General features: G+C 41.7%; 1 protein-coding gene across 1 annotated transcript in view; it reads left to right on the top strand.

Moving 5' to 3' along the window:
• DNAH11 (dynein, axonemal, heavy chain 11) overlaps positions 1 to 24,808 on the top strand; it is a 198,265-nt gene that overhangs the window by 487 nt on the left and 172,970 nt on the right. Inside the window, exons 2-14 of the mRNA XM_015558132.1 lie at positions 929 to 1,072; positions 2,239 to 2,439; positions 3,165 to 3,347; positions 4,458 to 4,557; positions 6,479 to 6,690; positions 10,898 to 11,131; positions 12,269 to 12,436; positions 15,394 to 15,510; positions 19,927 to 20,064; positions 20,617 to 20,741; positions 21,281 to 21,476; positions 24,048 to 24,152; positions 24,280 to 24,672. Of these exons, the coding sequence (XP_015413618.1) occupies positions 929 to 1,072; positions 2,239 to 2,439; positions 3,165 to 3,347; positions 4,458 to 4,557; positions 6,479 to 6,690; positions 10,898 to 11,131; positions 12,269 to 12,436; positions 15,394 to 15,510; positions 19,927 to 20,064; positions 20,617 to 20,741; positions 21,281 to 21,476; positions 24,048 to 24,152; positions 24,280 to 24,672 (2,316 nt within the window). The remainder of the gene's footprint in view (positions 1 to 928; positions 1,073 to 2,238; positions 2,440 to 3,164; positions 3,348 to 4,457; positions 4,558 to 6,478; positions 6,691 to 10,897; positions 11,132 to 12,268; positions 12,437 to 15,393; positions 15,511 to 19,926; positions 20,065 to 20,616; positions 20,742 to 21,280; positions 21,477 to 24,047; positions 24,153 to 24,279; positions 24,673 to 24,808) is intronic.

Below are 24,808 nucleotides of genomic sequence, written 5' to 3'. Positions count from 1 at the left end.
GTAACTTTTGCTGGCACGCGAAACCCTCTTTTAAATCAGGGAGGGGGGGCAACTCTCAGGCCCTTTAAAAAGCGTTTTCTAAGTCCGCCCTGGAGTCGGCAGAACCCCCCAGATGCGCCCACGCTGCCATTAGCGGCGGTAGGTGGTTTCAGGAGGTCAGCTCCGGAGCCTGCTCCACCCGACGAAGCGGGACCAGCGGGGCTTCTCCCCGCTGCCTGGGCGTGGGCGCAGGGTGGCTTCGGTGCCAGGCAACTTCCGTGTCATCGCTCCTGGGTCACTCTGGAGTCCCTTCCTTAAAAATGCGTCTGGCAGAACCCCAGTAACTTGACTGCTGTCACCCCACTTCATCCCGGGGAAGAATACGAGGCCCTTAAAAAGGAGTGCGCGTCGTCTGCGCAAACGTGGTGTTTACCAACCATGGGGGGCGGGGGGGGGGCGGGCTTCCTCCTCTCCTCTTCCCTTCTCTTCCCTTCGCTCTCCCCCGCCCCTTCTTAATGTCGACTGCTCGTCCCCTTGAAGGTTAACGTGTCACCTACAAGTACAGCATTGACTTTAGCATTTTTCAAGTGTGACAAGTTTGCAGCAAGATTTACAATCGGTAGGCCTGACAGTGCCTCAGTGGAATGCAAAATGTTACTATCTTCGCTGGATGTGGTCGTAATAATACTTGGGAATTAGGATCCCAGAGAAGAGAGAGAATAACAGGAACTTGCCTTCAAGTTTTGTGAATTTTGAAATTTTTTGCTTTGCTACTTATATAATCGTAGCTAATTTAAAAAATGGTCAGTAGACAAGGAGATAGAACACTGAACTCTGGAAGGTATCCGGTTTTGTTTGTTTTGCTAGTGGTCCAGCTACAAGTTAGATTCTGCTTGTTAACATGGACACTACATCTGGACTTACACCAATGATCTTGTTCCTGTTTCAGATTCCAAGAGATGCAAAACAAAAACTCATTTATGTTGCCAAGAAGATTACGGAAAGCACTGGAGTAAATGATTTCTTTCAAACGGTTTTATTTGGAGAGATACCGGCCTCATCTCTGGGACATGTAACTGCTTTCCTAGACGAGGTACTAGTCTATCTTTAATATTTGAATCTTTCGATGACCTTAGTGACATTTGGAATTATTCAGGTCCGCTCTGGCTATTTTTTTTTTTTAAGAGAGAGAGAATGTAGAAGCCAGTGATCTCTTTAACCAGATGGATGGAGTGTAATAGCTTTTAGACTGTTCCTGCAAGGAACGGATCGTATTTTTCCTCTTTCTAAATATTGGAAGTAAATAAAAAGCAGCTTGCATTCAATAGGCTCTTGTACTTAGCTAGAGGTTTTAAACTTCACCTCCAGAGTGGAGACAAACTGACACTTTGGAAAGCTTTTTGGAAATCCGTTTTTGATTCTTGTCAGTTTCTAAGTGGTTAAGAGTAATGGAAACAAAGTTTTAGAAATGGTTGCCTTCAAAGAGAAATGCCCCCCTAAACCAATGTTACTGGCGTTTTAATGTGTATCAGAACCACCTGGGGATTCCGGTAGAGGCAGGCTGCGTGGGCTGGGATTCTGCATTTCTGACCTGATGCACCCGCTTTGAGGAACAGCGTATTTGTATTCAGTGACTGGTGGTGGAATCAGAGCAGGGGCTTTCAAGCTTTGCCGAACATTAGAATCACCTGGGGAACTGAACACCATCCCCCACCCGGGGCACACCTCAAACAAATTAAAATCAGGGCCAGGCCCCTACCAGAACCCCCAGGCGATGCTCTTGTGCCCCAGACATTGGGAACTGCTGGGTTAGGTGTTAGTAAATCAGATCTCAGTCAGCGCAGCCCTGCCATCGGGGCTTGAGAAGGTTAATTTACTCTCCCTCCATGCGATTCAAGAAGATTTTTTTCATTAATCTATCTGCCAATATGCTCAGTTTGCATTAAGAAAGCAGTTTCCTTACTTGACGTGACTTCGCTTATTTCATGCAGAGTTTGAGTTATTGAGAGCTTTCACTGATGTTTGATAAATGGGCAAATGAATGAACAAGCAGTCAGTTACTGCCTCTGAAATAATTTGTCTCATCAATGAATTCTAAATGGGTCTGATTTTGTCTTTTTTTTGTAGATTTGATATCATAGGAGCATATTTATGAAATGAAGTGGTTTTGTTGCCGATTTTGTGTGACAAGAAAATCTTTAAAGGAGCACCTTGTATGTAAATTAATTTAACTGCTTTTAAACGTGTTTTTCTTTCTAGATTTTAGTGCCCATTCTTTCAAATAGGAACAACCATAAATCCTGGTCCTGTTTTATTTCACAAGACATGGAACATCACGTAGAAGTCATGAAACATAAAATGCATATTTTAAGGGGTAAAATGTTGAGAAGAACTTTTCTACCAATTCCGACTATCGCAGGAAAATTTGACTTGGATCCGAAACCTCCAGGGACCCAGTACGTAATGACATGGTATATTCAGGGTATTAAAATGAGAGCCAACATACCCATTTGATATCAGGCCTCCGGCAAATTGTTAGCAAAATTGACAATTATAACTACATCATGTTTTAAAAATAATGTTATGCCAAAGCACTGTATGAATTATTTCCTTTTAAAGTATATAGTTTAAAAAGCAAGCTACAAAAAGCAAGCTGTAACAGTTGCCATGATGTCAAGAATATTCTTTCAGTAAAATGGTTTAGAGGCTATAACTTTTTTTGCTTAACAGTGTGTTTTTTAAAAAATATGTTTTTATTGATTTTTAGAGAGAGAGGGAGGGGGAGTGATAGATAGAAACGTTGATGAGAGAGAAACATCATCAGTTGGCTGCTTCCTGCACACCCTCTACTGGGGATGGAGCCTGCAACCCGGGCATGTGCCCTAACTGGGAATTGAACCAGTGACCTCTTAGTTCATGGTTCGATGCTCAACCCCTGAGCCACTCTGGCCGGGCAACAATGTTTTTTAATGTGAGAGAGATACGAATGACAACAATGTCACAACTCACACTGAGGTCAGAAAAATAATGGAGGTTTTAAACTTTACCTCCATTATTTTGAAGTATTTCTATTTAGAAACCAGTTTATGGGCACATAAAATACCTGTTAAATCCCAAGCCCTACCTTTATTTGGATGACATGATCTGACTTGTTTATCAATCCTATCAATGTTTGTAGTTTGGAGCCAAATGAAAGGACAGTGCTCCATGCCATTGAATCAGTGGTCATTAAATGGTCACATCAAATCCAAGAAATTATAGAGAAGGATTCAGGGCAGCCCCGGCTGAACGGTCTTCACTCGAATCCTCAGACGGAACTGGATTTCTGGACAATGAGGAAAGAGAATCTATCATGCATTTATGATCAAGTAAGTAGAGATCCCTAGAAAGTGCTTCTGGCTTGAATTTGAAGACTATTTGTAGCATTTGCTCTTTGGAGCAGTGATTTCCAATAATTCTAAAAATTTAACCTACTGCCTTTGAATGGCTGAATAATTTGGTCTCTTTCCGAAGTGCTTTGTGGTGTGCACTATAAATACAAATGGGGGTTAATGTGAGTTTTGCCCTTTGTGAGAATATTTGGACAGCATTGGAGATAGCTGGGAGCACTTGGTGGCACAGAAAAGGAGAGATTTCCCAGGGAAACTTCGAAGATGATGAGATTTAATTAATCTAGTCAATTTAATTGATTTGGGAAAGAATGTGGTCTTAGTGGAGAGACGTTGCTTTGGGAGAGCTAACTTTGGTTCCTCTGCTGGGTGCTTTCCTGACAAGTTACTCCATTTAATGCTCTAAAACAAAGGCATTTATTCTTATGTTTACAGGTCTCTTAGAGATTTCCTGAAACAGAGCAAGAAATTTTATGTGGAATCTAGATGCCTGGTGCACGGATTTGTGCACCGGTGGGGTCCCTCAGCCTGGCCTATGCCCGCTCGCAATCCGGGACCCCTTGGGGGATGTCGGAGAGCTGGTTTTGGCTCGATCCCCACAGGCCAGCCGAGGGACCCCACTGGTGCACAAATCCATGCACTAGGCCTCAAGTATGCATATAAGATCTTTGGTTAATCTCTTCCCGCCCTGCCCGCTTTCCCCCCTCCCTTTGAGATTCATCAGTCTATTCCATGTTTCCTTGTCTGTGGTTTCTGCTCATGAGTTGAGCGTCTGTCCCCTGGTGGTCAGTGTGTGTCATAGCTGTTGGCTGGTCGGCCGGTTGCTTAGGCTTTTCCTAGTATATATACAGATTTTAATATTTTACCTGTGTACTAATATGTAAATTATTTTTTAAAATTCAAATTAAGAAAGCCAAGGCAAAAATGTTATTTTAAAAATTACTTTTGACTTGAAACCAGATATGTCTTTGAGGGTTAAATGCTGTGTGTATTGTTTATGAGTGGAATATAATTTAACGATTTTATTAGGGAATGCATTTATTTAGTCATTAATCTAGCTTATATTTGTTAATTTTTTTTCCAATTTAGCTTCAGGCTCCTACTGTCCTCAAGATGGTGACGATCCTGAAAACGAAACGAAGCAGCTATTTCCCGGCTCTGAAGGACATTTTCATGGCTGTGAAAAATGGTAAGACACTTGTGCCTTGGCCTCGCGAGCCCCTCATGACCTGGCGCTGCCTGCCGGCTCCCCAGCCTTGGACCAGTAGCCTGCTCATGAAACATGAAACGATGATACTTGGCTCTTCTAATGACAATTCATCTTTAAAAAGAAAAAAATGTTTTATTGATCTTAGGGAGAGGGGAAGGGAGGGAGAGAGAGGTAGAAACATGGATAAGAGAAATATCAACATTGATTGACTGCCTCCTGAACACCCCCTCCCCCCCACCAGGATCGAGCCCACAGTCTGGGCATGTGCCCTGACTGGGAATTGAACCAGTGACCTCTTGGTGGATGGGACAATGCTCAACCACTGAGCCACACCGGCTGGACGATAAATTCATCTGAATCATCTGTATTTCCTCCTCTATTGATACTAAATTTTTAGGGTCTATAGTAGGTACCTACCAGAGTGGCTCCAGGTGGAAGTTGTAATGAGAATGTGTATATGTGACGGGGAAAGGCCTTTGGTAGTCAGCAGGGAATAAGTCAAAGCCCAGCATAGGGATTTTCTAATCAATAGTTGGGTTACAATCACTCCAGTTCTTTGCTAGTAGACTCTCTGAGTGTGTTTCACAAGTACCACCTACTGAGCTTGTAAGAACTCAAAGTCGTCATCAAAGTTTTAGTGAAGATTAAACATACAGAGAGGAGGGTTTGGTTGGTTGGTGAATTTTGAACAGGTAATGCATGCACATTGTTAAAACCCAGTAATTACAAGAAGGGATCCACTGACAAGTCTCCTTGTCCTCTCACTACCCAGTTATTTTTATCCTCACCAAGGATATGCTTATTGATTATAGAGAGAGGGAAGGGAGCGAGAGAGAGCAAGAGAGAGAAACACTGATGTGAGAGAGAACATCAATTAGTTGCCTTCCGTATGTGCTCAACCAGAGATCAAACCTGCAACCTAGGTATGTGCTCTGACCAGGAATCAAACCTGCAACCTTTTGGTGTACAGGAGCCACACCAGCCAGGGCTCGCTCTTCAGCTTTAACCTCTCCCAGGGCTAGCGCCCTCCCCAGTTTCTGGATTTCTGTTTATGATTTCTTAGACATGTTTAAGCAAATGTAAATAGACAGAATACTGAAGTTTTAAGTGATAAAAGTGTAAAATAATATGGACAAATATTGTTTTTAACATTAGAAAATTTTATTATTTTCTTAAGTAGCATGTGGAAGGTTAGGAATACTTGAAATCTACTTTGATAAATTTTTAGGGCTTTCTCCATGAATTCTATTTGAAAAGAGGCAATAGATGGCGGGGATATTTGAGCTTCAGGGGACCGGTGGGGGGCCGGGGGGCGGTCTGTCAGATATGGATTCCCGTCCAATATTAAGTTTGCTGAGCTTCTGGCTTTCATTGGACAAACTGGCATATTGACACTTTCCTTGCAGAATTATTGGGAGAATCAGAGCAAGTTATATTACATTATGATTAACAATATAGTAGAAAATTTCCCAGTCATTGCCTGAGTTAGGCTCATAGGACGCTGGGATGAGGCCATAGATGATTAAATTGTTAGCCCAAGTACCTAGGAGGAATTAGCATTCTAGTGATGAAGCTAGTAATCCAAATCATAAAGTGACATCTTCACAGAGGTGTTTTATGCCCACAGTTTCCATGAAGTTAAGTCCATTTCTTTAGAGACTCAGGGTTCTTGCCCACTGAATCTGCCAACACAATTGTGTTGTGTGAGTAGCTACCCCAGGGCTCTCCTGAATGGTTGTCCCAGATGGACGGGGTATACAGGCTTCCACACCTGTCCTGTGTCAATTGTGGGATCAGTGATCTGGAAGGAACTAGGACCCCATTCAAGTCCAGCCATGTTGTTCTGCATCGTCCTCTTGAACTTGTGAGGTTAGAAGTGACGGTGGCTTTCTTCCTCCAGCTCTCCTCGAAGCCCAAGACGTGGCGCTCTACCTGAGACCACTGCGGAGGCACATTCAGTGTCTCCAGGAGACGGAGTTCCCACAGACCCGTGGTCTGATCGCCCCGTTATTTCATACCATCTGCCTGATCTGGAGTCATTCCGTGTTTTACAACACTCCTGCTCGGGTCATAGTTTTGTTGCAAGAGTTTTGTAATCTCTTCATCGATCAGGTATGTAGCATTGAAAGTAGGAGAGAGAGGAATGATTGCCATCTGGTAGGTTTTATGAGGCCAGTGAAAAATGAATTAACCCAGTCTACAGTCGGAATACTGTTTTTCTCTTTCTTTCTGTAGAAAGGACTTTCATGATTAAGGGCCAGGTGACTTTTCATCCTAAGCAGCACAGGAGCTCTGGGAATAACTCAGATAATTTCAAAGGCCAGGTTGTTAATGAATTTTGTTTGTTTAATATCACCGTTTCTTCAAAGAGATTTAAGGCTACTTCTAATAAAAGGCAGCTATACATAGGGCTGTGTAGCTTTTACTTGGGTTTCCTCAGGAACACTGACTGGCGGAGGACTTTTAGAAAATAAAGTGAAGAGAATCTGGCTGGAAAAAAATTATCCTCACCCTAACTGGTTTGGCTCAGTGGATAGAACGTCGGTCTGCGGACTGAAGGGTCCCGGGTTCGATTCCAGTCAAGGGCACGTACCTTGGTTGCGGGCACATCCCCAGTAGGAGGTGTGCAGGAGGCAGCTGATCGATGTTTCTCTCTCATTGATGTTTCTAACTCTCTATCCCTCTCCCTTCCTCTTTGTAAAAAGTAAATAGAATACATTAAAAAAATTACCCTAAAAAAATAGTAGTGGAATTGTATTAATGGAATTCTGATTAATTGTGGAGCTTTAAAAATCTCTTGTTTACAATTGCTTCTCTGCTCTTAAGTCAACTTGAAAAATGTTAGAAAAAAATGGACTGCTTCTGCATCCTTTCTGTGTAAACATTGATTCTTCTCGTGTCCCTGGTATCAGAGGATGTTACGTAATTTGAGAGCTGCACGATACCTGGAGGCCCTAGAACGTGGTGGTTCTTAGTGGGAGTGTGTGTCTTAGTCTGCTTGAGTTATCAGAACAAAATGGCATAGACCAGATGGCTTTATTTTCAGAAATTGTTTACTCACAATTCTGGAGGCCGGGAGCCAGATGAAGGTGCCCGCATGGGCATGTTCCTGTGAGAGCTCTCTTCCTGGCTTGCAGACGGCTGCCTTCTCTCCGTGTCCTCACACGGTGGAAAGAGACCGTTCCCTCTCTTCTTCTTATACAGCTCCTGTCCTATCAGATTGGGGTCCCACCCACCTGACCTCATTTAATTACCTTAATTACTTCTTAAAGACCTTGTCTCCAGGTACAGTCATATTGGTGGTTAGGGAGGGCTTCCACATGTGAATTTTGGGGGACACAATTTAGTCCACAGCAGGGCACGTGTCTGAACCAAATGCCAGAGAGTCAGGATCTGTGTATATGGCTTAGCCTTTGAGTTGTTAAGAAGTATTCCCACCAAAATTGGATCTCCTTCAGCTGCAACGGACAAACTAGAGTCAAAAACAACAAGAAGTGTAGAGGTTGGTCTAAGAGTGCAGTGACTTCAGGAATAGCCTGTCCCGAGAGGCCGCCTGATCATTTCAGAGCTTCCTGCCGGGCTCCAGTTTGCTGGCTTGTGTTTGACTTTATTCGCAGACTCTCACCACAGGTTAAGTGTGGTGGTTTGTGGTCGCCCCAGGTGTGTGTCCTGGCAGTAGAGGAACTTCGTGGGAAAGAGGCTGTCTTCCTTTTTAGTTCTGGTTCGTGTGTTTTATTTCTGTTCCCGGTACAATCTTTGTGGCCAAGAAGGTAGGCTCTTTTGGAAAGGCCTGGATTATTTGCCAGAGGAGAGTGGGTACCTGTGATTGACTCGAAGTCACTGCTCTAGGCTCACGCTTCCCGGTGGTTTTCACTTCTAGCTCATATAGAAAACGAAAATTTTTTCTTTGTGGAGGGGGATAAATTGGAAGGTATTTAGAACCTGGAAAGTCTACTCATAGTCAGGACAAACAGCTTGGAGCTTCTGCTGCCCCAGGCACCGGAAGTTTGCCTTCCTAAGTAATGAAGAGAACAATGTAGGATAAACTGGCTGGGGAACTGTGTTCCCATCCAGCCCCTGGCCGTGTGTGTGTGTGTGTGTGTGTGTGTGTGCGCGCGCGCGCGCGTGTGTATTTTCAGATGAATTAGACCTGAAAGATAACATCATTTGCTCAATCTCTCCCAGAATGTAGGGGGAAATCCAGAGTAGAGAACAGGTGTCCTGACATGCAGTTAAGAGTTTCTGGTCTATGACACTGAGTTATTAATAGGCTTATTATTTTCTCTCCGCTTCTTCAGAGGTGGAGTGATATATGGAAAGTATGTTGGACGCAGACCAAGGTAGATTCAAATCTAATTGAACCACTAAAGGGAAGTTAAATTACTTCCCTGAGCCTCGGTTTCCACATCAATAACTGCAGATAATGCCTAGCCCATGGCTATTGTGAGGATCAAATGGGATAACCTAAGTAAAATGTCCAGTGTGGCATTTAGTAGAAGCTCATAGAAGTTGGCTCCAAACCTTTGACTCACAGATAATTGAAGCTATTGGTAGGAAATAGCAGGTCAGCTCCTCGTATATTTTATCTCTGGCTGTATTCTATTTCTCTTTCTCTGTTATGCAAGCTCAGTTTTTGCTCTGTTGTTAAGCAAGATCTCTATTGCAGAGTCAGTGACCATAACCACCACTTCTCTGAAACCCTGAATCCTCACCTCATTTTGAGACTATGTCCTGTTTGTGTATAAATCCCAAAGGTGGTCATTCATTGTTGTCTGTGGCTTGTAAGAAATTCTAGTTACCTATAGATCTGTAAACCTGTTATCCCTGGTCCCTAGTCTGTGTCGATGGCCAGAGTTTGCCACACTCTCAGAGAAATAATGTAGCTTCTCTAGTTCCTTAGTTACTGTTCCTGACTTCTGTCCAAAGGTTCCGTTGACCTGATTCTTGATTCTTCAAGTGGACTTTGTAGTAAATCTGCCCCAACATGTTAGGAATAAAAAATCAGCAATGAGCCAACTTTCATACCTAGGTTCCCTGAAGAGCTAAACTCTCCTGCCCGCTCACAAGCTGTTTGCTGTTCTCCAATTTTATTTTATTTTTAAAATATTAACAAATATTGTATAACACCTGTTATTTGCCAGGAACTCTTTTAAAACCTTTACAGAAATTCACTGTCAAAGGTGCTAGTAGATCCATTTTACATTTAAACAGTAACAACAGCAACCCCTAAAAACCCCTGCTGTCCAGAGAAGATAAGTAACTTTCTCAAGATCACCCAACTGTAAGTGATGGAGTTCTTTTTTTAAAAAAAAAGTATTTTATTGATTTTTTACAGAGAGGAAGGGAGAAGGATAGAGAGTTAGAAACATCGATGAGAGAGAAACATCGATCAGCTGCCTCCTGCACACCTCCCACTGGGGATGTGCCTGCAACCAAGGTACATGCCCTTGACTGGAATCTAACCTGGGACCTTTCAGTCCCAGACCGACGCTCTGTCCACTAAACCAAACCGATCAGGGCAGTGATGGAGTTCTTAATTCATTATGCTTTGCTCCATATTTTAAAATAAATTTTGATTTTTAATTACAACACAATATGTGGTGTACTAATAATGAAATTCTCATTTCATAAAACTTAGCATTTTTGATTTTTCTTTCCCCCCCACTTAAGTATTTTATCATACATGTAATTTTACTTTTACTAGCTTCTTCAAAAATGATTTTTAAAAAATTTTTATTGATTTAAGAGAGGAAGGGAGAGGAAAATAAAGCTAGAAACATCAGTGATGAAAGAGAATCATTGATCGCTGCCTCCAGCATGCCCCCCAACCACTGATTGAGCCCACAACCCGGGCATGTACCCTGACTTGGAAATTGAACCATTACCTCCTGGTTCAGAGATTGATGCTCAACCATTGAGTCACACTGGTGTGGCTGGCTTGTGTATTTGTTTATATGAAAAAAAACAAACAAACAAGTCATGTAGAGTATTTGCTGACAGGAATACCTATGCAAATTCTGATTACACAGTTGTCATATCCATGAAGCTTAGCAGTTATTGCTAGAATGTATAAATCAAGAAATGTTAATCATCTGTAGATTATTCTAATGTATGTTATTGCAACCCAAATGCCTGAATTTCTAGAATTTATGCTTTCTGTTTCACAGCATTGCTGGCCCAATTCATTGTCATTGAAAACTAACTCATTGAAAAAAATTTTAAATACAAAATAAAATAAAATGATTTATTGAAACAGATGTTTTCAGTAAAAAACTGTTGAACATATTTTTGATCATTGTTTCCTTTCATGAAATCCTAGGCGACAGCCTACCTTTCACCTGAAGACCTTTTGAAAGGAGAAGTTGAAGACTCCCTGGAAAAGGTGCAGGTGGCCATTAACATCCTGAAGACTTTCAAAAGTTCTTTTTACAACTACAGAGAAGGACTGGGAAACTATTTCATGGGAAACAAGGAGGTGAAGCCATGGGATTTCCAGTCTCAGCTGGTGTTTTGTAGATTTGACAAATTTCTGGACCGTTGCATGAAAATAGAGGTATTCATTTCTTGACTTGTTATTTATTCATGTTGTAGATGGCTTCAAAAATCCTGTAGCTTTTTATATGACTTGGGAGAAGTTTATTTGGTGGGAGGTGGGAGGTTTCCGTTCTTAATGTTCTCATGAGGAGCTCACAAGATCAGAGCTATAAAGATAGATTTAAAAGCTTTACTTTGGCTTCTTTAAAGAAAAAATTGTTTTTGGTTCTTTTATTACACTGGGAGTAAGTGAATCTTTTTCTGCACCAGTGCCCCTTTACTTACGAAGCTCCTGGAAGACAGTTGTAAATCAGGAAGCTGTAAACTAATCCTCCTTTTTAAAAATAAGTTCAATGTTTGATATAGGGATTCCATACTTGAAAAGTATTTGATGATCTAAAATAATCGCACTATCTATTAGTATATGTCTGTATGTATACTATGCTATTAAAACATGAATAACCGTTCATAAAACTAAACAAAAAAACCCCATGAAAATAACTAAAAGCCAAATGAAATGAAAACACACACTTGTATACACATTCACACACGGGTAGTATGGAGCCAACTGGCTAAGGTTTCATTTTAAAGTTGGAACTAGTGGCACTACTACCTTATAAGCTCTTCCTAGCAAGTTTGGGCTTTTTTGTTGATGTAAGATATGTTGAATTTCATTGAAAATTAAAGCTTCATGTTTTGAAAACTCTCATTATCACATAATCAGCCTGAATGCCTCTTGAAATGTGAAGGCTAAAGGCCTAACTCCTGGCAGCATGAGTCTCCCTTTCATAATGTTCCCTGAAGCTGACCAAGAGAGAGCTCATTCATTGCAAAGGGTGGGTGCTGCAAGTACTAGTTTGGATATTACCTGGGGGTCAGATTCATTATTAAAAGGCTATACAGTTAGAGAGTCATATGTTTAGCCATGGTACGCTAGGTTTGCCTATACAGTAAGTAGGAAAACGGGAGTATGATTTAAAAAATGAGCAGTGACTCTGTTCACCTAAATCATTCCTATTTATCTTCTGTCATGTGTCCATTAACTCACAGATTTTGAATGCTTGAAAATATTCTTTGAAACTTTAAGATGTTCTTTTTTCCTGCTCAGGGTGGTGGAAAGATCTTTACTGTTGTGTGTTTATTTTTTCCCCCAAAGGATATATTTGTCACCGTATTGGAATTTGAAAAGCTGGAGAGACTTGAATTTGGTGGTACCAAGGGAGCCATTCTGAATGGACAAATCCATGAGATGAGTGAAGAATTTATGGAACTCTGTAAAATTTTTAAACAGAGCAATTATGACCCATCCGATTTCAATAACACGGTAATATTGTACCGTTGCATTTTTATTTTTTAGAATCAAGTCATGTTGAAGTTGGAAATGATTTGGCTGAAATGACCGTAGGTCACAGTAATAATAGGTACCATCCGGTCCGGCCTGTCTGGGATGAAAGAGGTTAAAGGACTTGCCCGCAGTCTCGAACAGAGAGGACGTAGCCCTGTGTGTTTCCGTGTAGAACCATTTCAAACATAGCAGGAGACCTCAGCCTGGGCTTGTTTCTTGGTGGTGCATCTCTACTTACATATTTAATGACATCTCAAAGTAAACAAGCTCGTGAACCCAAGCCCCTGCTTTACTGCTCCCCAAACCTACTCTTTCCTGTCTTCTCCCACTCATGAAGTGGCACATATAACGGGCTCCTTAGTGCGTAGCCTTGGGGTCTTCCATGATCCTGCTCTTTCTCTCATGCCAAGCATCAGGCTCGGTCAGATAGAAGCTGGACATATCCCCAGATCTCATCTCTGACCTGGAGGATGACACTCGCCCCTGAACTGCTCTCTCAGCCCCTGTCTTGGCATCATTAGGGTTGGTTTTCACTCAGCAGCTTGAGTGAGTGCCTTTAGGAGCTAAGTTCAGCTATAGCATTTCTCTAAATAAAACTATTAATTTCCTATGTCACTAATAAGGGGCAGTTTTGCAGTTCAGAATGTAGAAAAACTTCATAATGATTCTTGAGTAATACCAGCATATCACTTATTCTTTAATAAATAATTCTTTAATAAATATTTATTGCAAAACAGCTATGTGCTGGGAGCCTCTTTAAATATTGGTACTATAATTGAGAAAACAAACAAACAAACAAACCTGGCCATTGTACTCAGAGAGCTTAAAATGCAGGGAGGACACAGGTAGGCAATTATGCGGAGTGCTGCGAGAGAGCCTCTTCCCAGAGCAGGTGAAAGGAAGCAGAAAGTACACAATGATAAATAGAACTGAAAAGTAAATAGAAATGAAAGGGGCGAAGAGTGGGCGAGAAGAAAGGGGTTAGCAGAACATTGTGTTACTCAGAGTGGGAGCGTGGCTAGATCCTGGAGTGCGAAAGGTGAGAGGCGCTGGGAGAACGGTATAAAGGACAAGGGAAGGGCCTTGTGGATGACAAGACTTGGGGACGTTATCTGAAGAAATCCAGGGTCCCGAGTTACGATGATGAATTGGAGAATTATTACGGGAAGAGTGACATGATCAGGCTTCCATTTTAGAAAGCTTGTGTAGACTGCAGTTCGGAGAGCGATTCGGTGAGACAAGACCAGAGGTCAAGAACGTGGTTAGAAAGTGGTTAACAGAAACCGGATGAGCGGTCATTTTGATCCGGGCCAGGGTGATGCCCGCAGACAGGGAGAATAGTGGGCATATTCAAGAGGTGGCTCAGAGAAAAGCCTTGTAGCGCTTGACCCAGAGAGAAAGGAGTCAGAGAGATTGCTCACACTCCTGTTAGGCGGATGCCAAAGAAGAGCTGCTTTAGAGAGAGATGTGTGAGATGCATGCAACGGAAGTCTGAATGATCTGGGGGACTCCCCAGGGGAGGGTTGCGATGGGCCATCTGACTTGGGGCTGAGAGAGTGAGGGGGTGAAAGGAGCCTCGGAAAGAGGGAGAGAGATCCAGGGTGAAGATTAGCCTTTTTCTCTTCCTGAGATATTACTTACAAAGTGTTCAAACCATGTTTGAGGATCGTAGCTGCATGTTCCTCGTTGCCATACCGAGAAGAGGGATTCGTTAGGCTTGTCACAACTTGCTGGGAAGTTGTGTTTACCTGTAGAAGTCAGTGACCCTTGAATGAAGAGACTCTTGGGCTGTAATTGAGGAGAGCTGGAGGCTCTCGGTGCTACATACAACAGTGCGGTCTGTGACAGTGCCCTGGACGCTGCCGTCACACCCGTGTTCAGCGCCTGTTCCATTCCCAGAAGGTGCTCTCCTTCATGGAAACATCATGGTCGGGGCGTGGGCTCCGGAACGAGGTTGCCAGGCTTTAAATTCCGGTCCCGCCATCTACCAGTGGTGTGACTGTGGGCGAATTATGTAACTCCTCTGAGTTTGTTTTGTTGCCTATAAAATGGGAAAAAAATATTGCCCACATCATATGTTGCGAGACTTGAGTTAATAGTGTAAAGCATTTAGAACAGAAATCTGAGTCCATGTTAGCCATCATCATCATCATTATTTCTGTTATTGTGAATAGATGGAGGGTCAGTTTCTGGAGGCAACAAAGACTTCATCGTGGTAAATGTGGGGCGCGCACTCGGGGGCAGCGAGGCCGGGGAGCCAAGGTGTCTGGCTTTCTGGGGCCGCTCCACGGAGACGGGGCGACGCAGTGCTGTGCCGGGGATGGGCATCCTCTCATGCTCTCACTGTGAGAGTGGGTGGTTCTGTATTGGGAGGAAGCTGGGGGTTGCTAACTGCATAGTGACAAGGTGCGGAGAAATGCAAGGGTGTTTTGTGTTTCATCTTTCTCACTAATGATGCTTCTTTCCAGAACTGTGATTTCAGTTCTCACCTGAAGACGCAGTGTCTCCCCGGGAGGGTTTCTGCTCCATGAAAAACAAAACGAAAAAGCTTTGTATTGAAATGTATAGATTTCCTGAGGTTACAGTGAACATGGGTTCTGTTTTCTCCTCTGGAAGGCCTTGCTTTTTCATTGATAATCCAGGTGGATTGGGAGGCGGACAGGCTGGTGGGTCCGAGCACTGAGGTGGGGTCTGCACTGTGGAAACATGGGCTGACGGTGCTGAGTGTTCAGTGTTCCCGGAAGGCGGCCACGGAGCAGTTGGTCCGATCTAGGTCTTTCTTGGTCTTTCGTGGTCTGCCCTGGGATCCTGCTATGAAAATAAATTCACCCAGAAAGAGCGGGCAGACAGGAGGGAGGTGGATTACGCTCAGAGGATTGCTGTTTTCACTCCTGGACTCTTTCCTGTAAACTGATATTTTACTCTGATATTTACAGGAATTTGAAAGTGATTATGTTGTGTTTAAATCCAAAACTTTGGATTTTGACAGAAGGCTTGGGACAATTCTTTGCGAAGGTTTCTTTAACTGCAATGGTTTGGAGGCCGCATTTAAGGTTGGTTCTAAAGAAGCTATCATAATAATAATTTACTAATGAATAATTTAGACTGCTAGATGAGAGGATTGAGTGCATTCCTTTCTGATTCAGGTAAACTGTTAACTAGTCACAGTCTTCACATTCAGCTCACTGCATTAGGAGCTTTGAATTATGCACTACGGAATAATGAAGTTTATTTTGGACAAGGTCAGGACATTTAACTATTGATCTTTTTTTGCATTCAGTGTTTTAGGTCTTAACGCCTTGAGAACAAGTTTAGCATGGCCTATGAAATAGCAATTCAAAATGAAGCCACAGTGAAAAGTGAAAACTATCTGTTAATTCTGTTAAATCAAGAGTTCTCCCCCCCACCCCCATTTTTACATATGTTGGGTACACCTGCCTACTTTATTGCTCAGACTAAAACAAATAGCAGCTTATATACTGTCTTTCATCAGGTTTAAGACACGATTATCAGATACACAATTATTTTGTGTATCAATAAAGAAAAATGTCAAAAAGTTATTCCATTGATTATTAACATGGTCCAATTTCAGAGATGTTAAAACATGAGAGAATGTTAGTGATAGAACTGATGAAACACGGTATGTATGTATTCAGAGTTGCATGAAAGAAAGGCACTTTGATAGTCCTCCCAAAGGGAAGGTTTGCTGTAGGAACTAGGGACGTCCTGTGGAAATGCGCTTGTCAAAGAAGAGAATTGCAAGCCAAGTACAAACTCAGATGATATTGCAAAAGAGGCTTCAACACCAGCAGAAGCATAGCTGGAGAATCATGGGTACAGTTCGCTGACAATGGCAGTGCAGTGCAGTGTCACTGACACAGACGTAATACGAGATTTGTTTGATTTTAACCCTCAGATTCAGGTGAATTGGTCAAATGGTGGAGAAACAGTGTCTTCTGGCCCCTGAAAAGCATTTTAACACAAATTCATGGGGATCAAATACTTCTTTGTTGTTTTGTTGTTGTTTTTCTCAGAGCTGTGGGATGAAACAGAGATGTCACTGGCCAAAATATATAGCCTGTTGTTATAAAATAAAACCCCCTGTAATCCCATCTCTCAGAAAGACTGATAGATTTAATACGGCCTCACTCTTTCTTGGACTAGATATGCATACATATTTCTCTTTGACAAAAATGGCATTTTCTGACCCCCTTTGGTAACCTTTTCCACTTAGCAGTGAATCATAAATGTTTTCTTGCTTTTATAACCAAATTCAGCAATATTTTTTATTAATGGCTACATCATAGTTGATTACATTCTCTGCTCCTGGAGCTCCTTGCCGCTGTGTTTGTATAACTGGGAGAAAGATGCAGAGGGAAGTCTTAATTACAAAGGCTCCTACCTTTTCTAATTCGGGTCTTTCTTTTCCCTTCTCACAACCATTAATATGGATTCCATTCTAGTGTGTGCCAGCTGTTTTTCCTAAATAGTTTTATCTGATTGCCATGTATCTTTAACTTTCCACCTATTTGTGCCCTGTCTACTGAAACATATACGATGAGCCCTGCCTCCATGCTGTGCGGGGGGGGGGAGGGGGGGTGTGCACATGGTCTTACAGTTTGGGCTGCATTTAGATCACCTGCAATGCCCTGTGTGAAGCAAACACTGAACAACTGCTTGAAGTGAGGGGGGCTGACGGAATCAGAGTGTTGAAATGACACACTGCTGGGGAACTGCAGGGGGAGAAGAACAAGATGATAGGGCTGTGCATTTAGGGAGACGATTTCTACCATTGGTGTGGACGATGGACTCTGACCCTTTGCTGTTGTGTCCCAGGGAGAAGATACTTGCAGACTGGTCTCCGAAGGCCATGGTTCAGTGCCTGCTCTTGGCAGAGACGTGGCCAGGAGGGCCCTGGAGCCAAACACTGGTCTCCTCTAGTTCAAAGCATACAGTGTTGGTGCTCACCACAAAACAAAATACTAATGGATGTCTCTCTAAAATTTACAGTGTGTGTACATGAAGGTAGACTGAAGTATGTAAGAAAATGAAGGTGTCTAGAAAAAGGTGTCAGACAATGTAATTGAAAACTATAAAATTGCGATGGTTTTAAAAATATAGTTCAGGTAGCAGCCGATTAAAAAAATCTTTGAGGGCCCTAGCTGGTTTGGCTCAGTGGATAGCGCATCGGCCTGCAGACTGAAGGGTCCCAGGTTTGATTCTGGTCAAGGGCACATGCCTGGGTTGTGGGCTTGATTCCCAATAGGGGGCGTGCAGGAGGCAGCCAATCTATGATTCTCTCTCATCATTGATGTTTCTCTCTCTCCCTTCCTCTCTGAAATCAATTTTTGAGGGGCAAACATAGGAAAACATGAGTATGTACCACTTGACCAGTGGCAGCAGCATTGGGAAAGCCAGATTACACAGTGAAGCTAAGAAGTAGAAGGAAATCACAGAACTCAAGTGGGATATTTAGGGGAAAGAAGCATGGAGTTGAGGTCCATCTTTAGCCCTGAGGGTGACAGGAGGGCAAGCATCTGCACTCTTCATGAAATAGCTTAGTTCCCTTCGCCTGTGACAAGGAGGCTCATATGGCCTTCATGCTCATCCTGGAGGGTAATTATTATATATCGATGATACTGAAAAGATAGGATCCTGTCTGCTGCCTAAAAGGTTGACTCTTTTTTTACGACTACTCTCTGGCTTTAAACCTGCCCCTAAAGCAGCGGTTTTCAACCTGTGGGTCGTGACCCTTTTGGGGGTCAAACGATCCTAAAACCATTGGAAAACACATATATAATTACATATTGTTTTTGTGATTAATCACTGTGCTTTAATTATGTTCAATTTGTAACAATGAAAATAGATCCTGCATATCAGATATTTATATGACGATTCATAACAGTAGCAAAATTACAGTTAGGAAGTAGCAACGAAAATAATTTTATGGTTGGGGGTCACCACAACATGAGGAACTGTATTAAAGGGTCGTGGCATTAAGAAGGTTGAGAACCACTGCCCTAAAGGATATTCTGTCTTTGGTACTTGTGTACTTGGAGTGAAGTCCCACTTAGCATCTCGGTTAGGCAAGATGCGACGTAGCAGGCGGCGAGCTTCTGGTATTGGTTCAGTTGCAGTCAATGGGATGAGTGTTTGGAAGGGATTGTTCTCAGATGTTTCCTTCCGGTTGGAGTGCATTTCTTGGTTAAATCTATGAGACAGTGTTTACTTTTGGATTTAAACACGAAGTCCAGACTCAACAAAACTGGTTGTGAAGAGACAGTAACTTACATTTTGCTAGGTAGCAGCTAACGAAGCAGATTCTTAAATATTTAGCGGTTTCTACAGTAGTTATAATTAGCATCACCAGGAAAAAAGCCAGAATGTGTTTGGCCTCTAAGATCCAATTAGATTTGCATTTTAGTTTGTATAGCTTTTTACTCTGTTGAGTTTTTCCCAGTGAATGTAGTTTATCGAAATGTTTACAAAATGTTAAATACATACAATGAAGGTATTTTTTAAAGAAAACAAATTTGGGGGAACACCTGTTGTTTCCCTAAGAGGAAAAACAGCTCTTTTGCCACATCACTAACAAGGCACAAACCTTGGGTTTGTACAGCGTTCTGCCTCGTTGATAATATTTAGTTATTTAGAGAAGATCCCTTCTTTTATGTCAAAGAAAACATCTCTATAACAGGCCTAATAATTTACATTTCATGAAACCTATGCAGAGCAAGCAAATAATAAAAGAATGGTTTTAAATGCCACCTTGGCTCTGAGAGGCCCAGGGAAGCACAGGCCGGGCTGCAGGCTGCCCAGGGTCAAATGCCAGCTCCCAGCGGCTGTCTGAATTCAGGCAGGTCACTCCCTCCTATAAAGCAGTTTCTTGATCTGGAACATGTGACAGTAGCATTTTTTGTTGTTGTTGTTCTCACCTGAGGGTATTTTTTTTCATTGAATTTTAGAGAGTGGAAGGAAGGGGGAGAGACAGAAGGAGAGAAACATCAATGTGAAAGAGAAATATTGATTGGTAGCCTCCTGCACATGCCCCGACCAGGGGCAGGTATCAAGCCTGCAACCTAGGTACATACCTTTGATCAGAATTGATCCGCAACCCTCCAGTCCTCAGGCTGACGTTCTAACCACTTAGCAAAACCGCCTAGGGTAACAATAGCATTTTTAAAGCCATCAATGTGAAAGAGAAACATCGATTGGTAGCCTCCTGTATGTGCCCTGATCAGGGATGTAACCTGCAACCTTTTTGGTGAATGGGATGACACTCCAACCAACCAACCAAGTCACCTGTTAGGGCAAGTTTCAGATTTGGAGGTATTGCAGAATACTTGAAGGGTTCTAGGTTTTTGCTCTATTTCTAGTTGTGTAAGAGCTGTAAGGGGAGAAATAGTGAGTTGAGTATTTATATTAAAAATCCGTAGTTCTTAACCATTGTTTAACTTTGATTTTTTTAGCTTTTGACCATATTTGGGAATTTTCTAGAGAAACCAGTTGTCATGGAAATTTTCAGCCCACATTACAGCTCACTGGTGCACATGTTTAATGCCGAGTTGGATATGTGTAAGCAACTGTATAATGAACATGTGAAACAAGTAAGTGAGGGAGGAAGTGGGGCAGTACACAGCATATTTGTGGGTTGGGGCTGTCTACTAAGACTTTACATAATGATGTCTGCTTTATTTAATTGGGTTTCTTATGGCAATGAAGAACCTGTTTTAGGACCATTACTTGTCTACTTATCAAGTCACTTAATATATATCTATAATAATAAAAGGGTGATATGCTAATTAGACCAGACATCCTTCCGGACGTCATTCTGGACGTTTTTCCTGACAAAGCCGGGGCCGGAGGGAAGCCAGCCCCGGTCCCGGGTGCCTGCGGGCAGCCCGAGGGAAGCCTGGGTCCCAGGTGCCAGAGGAGGGAAGCTGAGGTCCTGGGTGCCTGTGGCAGCAGGAGGAGGGAAGCTGGTGCCAGCAGTTTGGGGAAGGAAGACCTACTCTTGCACAAATGTTCATGCATTGGGCCTCTTGTATTTTATATATTTGCCCTGTAAAAGTGCCAAAATGAATAATTGCTTACAAGGTTGGAATGCATTCTGATTAAATGTTCCCTCCCTTCCTTTTCACCAAAACAACAATTTGCAGATTGAATGTGGAAATGTAGTTCTTAACAAGAACATGCCATTTACCTCAGGAAACATCAAGTGGGCTAAAGAGATCCTGGACCGACTCCAGACGTTTTGGTCAAACTTCGCATCTCTCCAGTATCTGTGAGTATTTCACGGTGAAAACCACCCTCTGATACAGGTGATTTCTCTACAGGGCAGGAGCTGTTCATTTTAGCTGTTCATTTCCTTTAACTCTTTCCATTGGCAGGGCTCATGGAGGAGGATTCATCCCCATGGTTTTGGACTATGTTTAATGGGACTTATAACTTCACATAGTTCTGCGTTTTCAATCCTTATCCTTTTTACTTTTCCTTTTCACCCAAAATATGTTTGTAGTTTTTTGTTACTGTTTTTCTTTTCTTTTTTTCAATAACTACTAACATTCCTTTTATTTTGTGGACTTCTGTACCTTTCTCTTTTCTTTGTAGGAATTGGTATCTTGTTGCTATTGGCAAAAACCTTGGCGTTCCATTCATTTCATGACTATATCTTTTAAGGCAAAGACAATTATAGCATTATTTGGCCTTTATTGTTTCTCTTCCTGATTTTTTTGTGGTGTGTTTTGTTATGTTTTGTATTGTATATTATTGTAAAGTAGTTAAGCTGAAATCTATCTAATATATAGAATCATTTTCCTACAGATTCTTAGAAAGTCCTGATGATGCCTCAGTTCACCAGAAGTATGTTGAAATGACAGCTCTGCTCGACCAATTTGAAAATCGTATCTATAATGAATGGAAAAATAACGTGGATGAAATCTGTGAATTCAATTTGAATCAACCCTTGATTAAATTCAGTGCCATAAATGGTCTTCTCAGTGTCAACTTTGACCCAAAGGTAGGGGTTTGATGTTTTAAAGATGTTTAACAGAAGTGATTTTTATTGTAAGCATATTCCTGATACTTCCAGTCATTTATATTTTGTGAGAATGTCAGTGCTATGAGGAATATAACTAAAAACAACTTGTAATAGGTCTTTGTTTTAGGATTGTTTCCCAAATTCTATATTTACTCCTCTCTATTTTGCCTCATAAGTATTCATTTACCATTTTCACTTTGCTTGGTAAGTTACTTAAGAATAGGGTACATTTCATTTTATCTTTGTGTTCTGTGTTTCTAGCATACTGCCTGGCACTTGGTAATACTTATTAAATGTTAACTCACCTGAATAGAATCATTAGTCTTTTATCATGTTTTCTGCCTTGAATTATATTCATAGTACATATGAAAGTAGTAGTTTTAATTAATTAAAATTTTATCATGTAAGTTAAGATTTGGGGAATCCAGAAATTATATGGAATGAAAGACTGTTAGTCATACTGTGGATGGACAATGGTAAATTTTGGTGTCGTAATATCCTTCAAAGAAACAATAAACTTGAATATGTTAGTTAAATTAATGGTAATTTTTATAAAGACAAGTTTCAAAAAAATGTAAAACAACATAAAAATGCCAAAAATAATATTGACAGTTAAATAACATCCAGGAAAATTACCCTTATTGAACAGATCTTTTCCCCATGAAAAACCGCAAACAAAAAGAAATTTCATGTTTTCTCACATCATTAACATGTTAAAGTATGGGTGCTTCAGTAGCAATTATATGTGTTTATATGTCTATATTTACACATAATGACTATATGTGCATATAAATGGTAATACAATGCATATATTTTAAACAACCTATCTCCAAGTCTGATAGCTTGGGAGTCACAAAGGAAGCTTTTTTTTCTGTTTTTCTGTGTGAATATGCTCTACAGGAAAGGACAAGCATGTGAGAATATCCATTTCTGAGTTGCTGTTACAAAAAAAGACTAGTGACACATCTGGCTGAATTTTTAGATAGTGAAGATTATATATTCACTTTTAGCTATTGCCCTATTTTTCATGGCTGCTCAAATGTATGAGAAAGTTGGCCTCCATGAGTTTGTTATAATCTGTACCCAATTTCTGATCTGTTTTCCTAAAATATTACAGTGAATACCATCACTTAATTTTGTTTGTAAACCTCAGCACACAGACACAAATATATGCCCTGAGGATTCCCTCTACCTCTGATTCCATAAAACCAGTATGTAGAAACGAAATTCCTGAGGTGTTTCAGGGATAATGCCTATAATTCTCCCTGAAAAGATTCCAAACTCACCAAATATAGATTATAAACACAAAGTATATTGTACTAGTTAACATAGGGAGGGACAACCTAAGGTAGTCAACTGGTTTACCTTCTTAAGCATGTTTTATGGGCTTTTCCTCAGAATCTGATTTATTTTTATTTTTCTAAAATACATTTTTATTGATGTCACAGAGGAAGGGAGAAGGAGAGGGAGAGATCGAGAGAGAAACATCAGTGATGAGAGAGAATCATTGATTGGCTGCTCTTGCATATCCCCCACTGGGGTTCAAGCCTGCAACCTGGGCTTGGGAATCGAACCGTAACCTCCTGGTTTGTAGGTCGAAGCTCAACCACTGAGCCATGCCAGTTGGGCAGAACCTGTGATTAGAGGTACAGCCACTTCTGCCACATGACATGCATTCCTAAAAATCACTAGATTATGAAAGACTGCACAATCAACAGTACAGGACTTATGGGGGGAAAGGGGTTATGGGTGCAGGACTCAAACTTTGTCAGTGATACATTAAGAAAATACTAGTAGTCACCTAGAGAAAATAGTAGTACAGTTGTACACATTTTAAATGGTTAAGTAATATATACATACTACAATAAATATGACACTTTCCCTTGACAAAGACCTGAAGTTTGCTTATGGAAGTGGGTGGGAGAAGGGTTATAACTCGTGTGTGATTGTAAAATGGAAAGACGGTCATCAGAAACCAGGTGGAAAGTCGTACCATCAGAATGGATGGTGTGTGAACTGAGCTACCAGTGTGAACTGGTGGATGTTTGAGATGTGTCCATATGGGCATTTTGTATATTCCTAGGCTTTTCAGTTCAGTTGGGTGCTGTTTGTAGCAATTTTCCTAGTGTTTCTTACTGATTAAACTGCAGATTAGCAAAGACAAAATGTGTGGAATGCTCAGATTTCTCCCTAGTATATTAATCATGTTGGAACAAATATGTATTTCCAAAACAAGCATTCTAGCAGAACTGAAGGTATGGGAATGGTCCGAGGTCCACTGGTGGCCTTCCATTGTAGATCTGGGTGTGCACGTGTCACTGTCATGGCTTGAATCTCAGACAGCAGGCCATCATCACTGATTTCCAACTTCATTATTTATACTCCTGTGGAATGTGCGATTGTTGCTTTGAACAAGCATATGTGACAAAGGCCTCCTACCTTGACAATTTGAAATTATAATTATTGGATAAAAATTTACATTTTGATTTTGATTTTGACTTGTGTTAAAAATAGAACAATATGCTGTAATCATTGATGTTCTTCCAATAGCTGGTGGCCGTCTTGAGGGAAGTGAAGTACCTCTTGATGCTGAGGATGTCAGACATTCCGGATTCAGCCTTAACCATCTTCGAAAAAAGAAACACTATTTTAAAGGTTTGTGCTTTTACATATTGAACAGAGGCGTTTTGAGTGTTAATTATTAACGCGGAGACCTGTGATATGTTTATGCATCCAAGGTGGACAAAGGAGCCTTAACATACTTGGGGTTTTCTTTGCTCAGTACATTGGCAACCTTGAGCTTCTGGTGCAAGCGTATAACAAGCTGAAACAGACTCTCCTGGAAGTTGAATACCCTCTGATCGAAGACGAGCTGAGGGCTGTGGACGAGCAGCTGCAGGCAGCCGCGACATCACTGACGTGGCAGGATGACTGCTGGGGGTACATCGAGAGGGTGACAGAGGCCACCTCCGAGCTGGAGCGCAGAGTCGAGCGCACGCAGAGCAACGTGAGAGCCATCCAGCAAACCATGAGGGCGTGGGCCGAGTGCACGCTGCTCCCCAGGAGAGAGCACCGGAGGGAGGCCGCCCTCACGTTGGAGGACAAGGGGGATTTGTTCTCTAGGAAGTACAGGCTCATCCAGGAGGACGGCTGCAGGATACACAGCTTGGTGGAGGTAATGGCTTTTAAGGAGAGCTTTTCATGAGGTGTAGAAGAAGAGCAAAAATATTTTTTTTATTGTTTTATTGCTTAAAGCATTACAAAGGGTATTACATATGTGTCCATTTTTCCCACCGCCCTCCACAGTCCCT

The sequence above is a fragment of the Myotis davidii genome, unplaced genomic scaffold, assembly GCF_000327345.1.
Source record: "Myotis davidii unplaced genomic scaffold, ASM32734v1 scaffold168, whole genome shotgun sequence".
Taxonomy (NCBI): Eukaryota; Metazoa; Chordata; class Mammalia; order Chiroptera; family Vespertilionidae; genus Myotis; species Myotis davidii.
Note: the sequence above shows the minus strand (reverse complement) of the source record. Positions and strands in the feature narration are given on the sequence as shown.